This window comes from Trachymyrmex septentrionalis, unplaced genomic scaffold (genome assembly GCF_001594115.1).
Source record: "Trachymyrmex septentrionalis isolate Tsep2-gDNA-1 unplaced genomic scaffold, Tsep1.0 scaffold29, whole genome shotgun sequence".
NCBI lineage: Eukaryota > Metazoa > Arthropoda > Insecta > Hymenoptera > Formicidae > Trachymyrmex > Trachymyrmex septentrionalis.
The window spans coordinates 871,765-877,156 of record NW_017305451.1 but is presented as its reverse complement, the minus strand read 5'-3'; the positions used below and the strand labels follow the sequence as shown (position 1 = coordinate 877,156).

Sequence of the window (5,392 nt, the reverse complement as noted above, 5' to 3'; positions counted from 1 at the left end):
TATATATATATATATATATATATATATATATATATATATATATCTTATTATATATATTTGATAATTGTTTTTAATTAAATTTATTTCTACCTGTTTGTGGATTCATTCGTATAAATTTTATTTCTCCATTCGCTTCCAGGTACTTATTGTTAGTCATGTTAGCTTCAGCAGTAACAGGTCCATCTCCTTGATCATGCTCTCTGTTGATGGCTCTGACGGTTGGTGCCATTTCCTCTTTCAATTTTATCCTATTAATGTTCTTGCCGACGACAGGCTGAGACGTAATCTCGGGCTCGAAAAGATTATAGAGATCGCCCTCGTTAAGATCATAACTCTGGTCATCCATCTCGGCGATTGCACTAAATTTGTTTTGATGCACGTCGATATTGGCATTCGTATCCTTACGATCTATTAAAGTTTTCAGTTTTCCTTTTCCTTTTCCTTTTTTATCTTGAAATTTCCATCCTTTAGAAGCTGCTTCATGTATGGAAGTTGCATCGTTCGCATTGCTTTTCTGGTCATCACAATCTTTTACGTGGGTCGTTGACATTTCAGTCTCGTGTGAAGAACAAGCCGGTAAGTAATCACTCGTGTAGATTCCGCAGCTAGTGTTCTGCTCTATGGACCGTTTTATCTTCCTACGCAAAAAATATAGGTATGTGCGTGAGACCATCTAATAAGTATTAAACTTCCTCAAATGCATTTATTGTGCACGTATCTAATAATAACACGTATGAACTAATTTTTTGAAAAGGATGTCGATTTCATAAACTTGAACAATATAACTGACAAATGCAATTGTAAGTATACGCTTATATACATAACTTATCATTAATATATATAACTTATCATTAATCTCAATGTCCTCACCGATTCGACTGTTTGCTTTTCTGAGAAATATCGGAAATTGGCATAATGTCAGAAAATGTGTGAAAAGATTCCGTTTTGTTGGACAGCATAAAGGCAATTACTTTTTTTCTTCCCTTAATTACCTTCCCAAACCATTTGAGTACTACATGCTCTGCAAGATGATTCTTAAAACCGGGAATCATTCCATCGACCAACATGAAATAATTGTTTGCAATTGAAATTGCTTCGGCATGTTCATTGACCATTTTCCGCCTAAAAAAAAAAAAAAATCCTATTTTAAAAAGTAATCACTATCTCGAAAGAATCTAATATCAATTTAATAATAAACTTTTGATTATATACGTATGATTTCGTTTATTTCTTAACAAGCTAATACTGTTTTAATAACATAACTTGTTACAACTAACAAATTAAATGCTACATTAACTCTTACGATAATCAATACAATATGGAAAGGAGAATTTTTCTAAAAATTTAGTTAATACAGGTCTAAAAATTATTTTTTGAATCATCAAAATAATTATTAAGATGTTGAAAATAATCGTTACAATGTCAAAATTTTCGCAACACTGCTCATCATGCTTGAAATCTAATTTATAATATACTCTTTATTTTCTATATTTTACATTTTACTTTTTTCTTCCTTTGCGTTTTATCGATATCATATTTCTTTTCAAAGTCTCTTTCAAAGTTCGTCAACTTTGTCTCGAGTGACAGAAAATGAAGAAACAAGATACGAGACAAAAAGACAAGAGGTAAAAAGCAATAAAAGCAAGAAACAAGAAGCAAAGTGTACACTAGCAGTGAAGCATATTGTACATTAGGTTTATGTGTTCTCTATAAATTATTTTGATAAATTATTTTGAATTCAATAAAATTATTTTCACAGATTTGTATCTAAATACATTTTTACATACTTCAGAAAAATCGTTCTTTTCTTGAAGACATTTGATAATTAATATATATTATTTACTTGGAAATTAATACATCCAACATCCCTTGTTAAAGTTTTCTACGTATTATGAAACATATTTTCTATTACGTAAACTGGAGACTATGTCCTATCTTCGGCAACGTAAAAAGGAAAGTTTTTTTGATTATTTTAAGATACAAACAAGGATTATTTCCAGGTAGATTTGGAGGCCAGGAACGATCGAACGCATTGATACCAACGCCAGCCAAGTGCATGCCCGAGCTGCAACTCGTTTCCCTAAAACTGGACAACGATCCTTCGACATTCGTCTTTCCACTCTGCACACGGATCAAAAGATGCGGCGGTTGTTGCATTAGTCCTCTGCTTTCGTGTCAGCCAACAGCTACGGAGATGCGAAACTTCGAAGTAATCGATCGTTATTGAGTTAAAGAGCACGAACGAAAATGTGTATAATATTATGAGCAATCAACTTGAGAAAGAGCAATAATTGAACATGTTTTCTTTTACGTTGTCTTAAGGTGATCGTGACGTCGCTGGTCGATATGGACTATCGGGGACGACAAATTGTGCCGGTGGAGGAGCACACTAAATGCAAGTGCGACTGCAGAATCAAGGAAGAGGTAATTCGATAGCGACCGATAATTGGTGGTTAATTAATGCCTTGCTGCTTAACCGGGCCGTGTCATTTATGAGTTTCACACCTCGCACATCGTCTCGTCGTTCATTGTTTCTCACGCGATTCATATGCATGCACATATGTGTCGCATCATTTGAGACCGATTTACGTCAGCCGGCCGGCTGAAAGGAACACGAGCTCCGTTTCCAAGCATCTCGATAATGCACGAAAATTAGAAACAGAAATAATAGGCATTTCAAAGGCATGTATCACATTTTCCACGTGTCCCATCTGCATCCCCGCTCGTCCTTCGGATGTATTGTGAAATTGACGTTTCAATTACTTGAGATATTATGTAATCGCAGATGCAAAGAGATGCAAAAAATATAAAAAAAATTCTAAGATTCTCTCTAAAAGATATGTTAGTAAGCATTAAGATCATTTGCGCGGTGTTCAATGTACGAAGTACAATATTTAAAGATTTATTACATATATTTTTTAACCAAATGAATTAAAATTATAAGTTTTTCTATATGTATAGGTTTTTTATTGTATTTGAAAGTAATATATAAGAAGTTCAACGGCGATTAAAAACCTGGATCAAAAATTATTTCAATAACAAGATATATATGTATGTATGTATATATATATAGAATATTAGTTATCGTCAATTTATTTGCTGAGATTTTTTTTTATATGAAAAGCATACATTTCTAATTCCATTTTGCAGAGAGTATACACCTGACAAATCCTTAATCTGAATTATGAAGTGAAATAGACACAAAAATTTAAAAGCAGAATAATGAGCCTTTTGGGCATCTCATAAGACGTCTTATGTCTTTCAAACCTTGTGTTGTCAGGGATAATTCAGATTAAGAACGCATTAGATGTATAGTCTCTGCAAAAAAGTGACTAGAATTGGAAATTTATACTTTTCCATATAAAAATTTTTCTGAGAGACAGCTTAAAGTCATTTTTGCGAAAATGTCTTACGTCTTGATTTTGGTCTTTGGTTATCTAAGAGGCTAAGGTCGTTTCTCAATATACCAATTTTGCTGATTGCTACAATTGTCGCTTCCTTGCAACGTGCGCGAACGCTCGCAAAGTGTGTCAATGCGGAGGACAAGCGAAATTCAACCGTGTTTATACGAGCACAATAAGTGTTGACACTCTATTTCGTCGATGATTCATGCCACGTCGTTTTTCCTTGTTGCTTTCAGCACTGCAACGATAAGCAACATTACGAGCCGCACAACTGCAAGTGCGCCTGCAACAATGTGGACGAGGAGGAGAAGTGCCGTAAGAACGACACGAAGATCTGGAACTCGACTCTCTGCGTTTGCACGTGTAGGACCATCGAGCCATGCACCACCGGATACTACTTCAACCCCAACACGTGCAGGTGTGAGCTAACAGAATAGGGGACTATCTGCTAAAGGAATAAGGCGCTCTCCTTTTTCATTGCACGTCATTACTTAATCACGATTTGCGAACGCACCGATTTATTTCTCGTTCACCTAAATATTCTGAATTTATTTCGATCGTCCACTTCGTTTTCTGCACGAATTTTCGCAAGTTTTACTCTTTTCTCCTTACGCTTCACAAGCGATTCTATGTATGCGTCCCATATTCGCGCTTTCCTTCTATCTCGTACGTATAGGTATTTGCACGTGAGCGAAAGCACTTTCCGATTTCTTCACGCCGATATCCTTCATTGAGCGATATAATTCGCCAAACATTTTGGGTGACAATGAAATAAAAACTTGCTCCTCGACAAAAGTTTCCTCATCGCTTAGTCGTTAACTCTTCATTACTCGCGAGGGATGTTCAGAACATTCCAGCTTTACAAATTCGTTAAATTTATAAATGATATTTATATTACATTATATTTATTAATTTATTATTTTTATTATTAGCAAAAATTATTTCACAATTAAGGCTATATTCCAGAACGTTCTCTCCAAGAAAAATTTTACTCAAATTATATAATACACGTAACATGTACATTTATTGAATAAAATTTTCAATTATTTTTACCTAAAGGATGTATAAATTATTAATTGTTATTTAATTGTAAATCATAAAAAGTTACAATAAAAATTTAGATATAACGTTGAGATGTTAGAAACATCGTAGACAAGTAATTATAAAAACCACGCGAGTAATGTAAGGTTAAACTAAAACGACGTATACTTCATGTGTGATGTATATACACTTAACTAATATCTATAATAATGTAACACTTTGGAGGCGGAATATATTTGTATTCTACTAACAAGAATTGCCGCTTTAAATAAATTTTGGAAAAAATAACGACAAAAATCAGCAGAATTTTATGGAAACCTAAGATTGAGAGATTGTAAAATGCTCTACATTTTCAATTCACGCAATTTGGCACGATATTACAGTACATGCTCCATAATTATTGGCACGTAACCGCAAATGTTCCAGATGTGGACCGATAATGTTGTCTAGACCAGTAAACAGGTTCGCGCCGACGAATTACAATTTCACTGACCGTCGACCAGAAAACAGAAGGACGGTGATAATTCCTTTGGACCCATCGGATCCCAGAAGAAAACACAAGGAGGATCCCGAATACAAGTGACAAGAATTCAGACGGACACGCGACGGATTACAAGACTGCTAAAACGATCTATAGTTAATTTGTTAATTTCTTTATTACATAAAGACGAGACGCCTCAATAATTCCATACCTAGGAACTGAAAGAGTTGAATTCTCTCAATTTTACAATTTAATTGTCATAATTTTATCATGATGCAAAATATGTTACAAATACTGTAACTTTTTTGTTCCTCATGTTTGTAATATATATAGCAATGAGCAATTTCTTCTGCGGTTTAGTGGTAAAAGAAATATCACACTTATAGTTCTACCTCCAAATCGCAGAATGCTTTTCTAGTTCCAAGGTGCTTTCGTAATAACTATTGTATGTTGACTGTAAAATAAT

At 34.1% G+C, this 5,392-nt stretch overlaps 2 protein-coding genes across 2 annotated transcripts in view; one reads left to right on the top strand and one right to left on the bottom strand.

Moving 5' to 3' along the window:
• Nucleotides 1–2,037, bottom strand: part of LOC108749487 — a 2,813-nt gene extending 776 nt beyond the window's left edge. Inside the window, 3 exon segments of the mRNA XM_018488247.1 lie at nt 91–638; nt 871–1,122; nt 1,986–2,037. Of these exon segments, the coding sequence (XP_018343749.1) occupies nt 91–638; nt 871–1,115 (793 nt within the window). The 5' untranslated portion in view covers nt 1,116–1,122; nt 1,986–2,037.
• LOC108749485 overlaps nt 1–5,143 on the top strand; it is an 11,040-nt gene extending 5,897 nt beyond the window's left edge. Inside the window, exons 3-6 of the mRNA XM_018488246.1 lie at nt 2,001–2,209; nt 2,323–2,424; nt 3,641–3,822; nt 4,872–5,143. Coding sequence (XP_018343748.1) covers nt 2,001–2,209; nt 2,323–2,424; nt 3,641–3,822; nt 4,872–5,028 — 650 coding nt within the window. The 3' untranslated portion in view covers nt 5,029–5,143. The remainder of the gene's footprint in view (nt 1–2,000; nt 2,210–2,322; nt 2,425–3,640; nt 3,823–4,871) is intronic.
• Nucleotides 5,144–5,392: the final 249 nt, after the last annotated feature.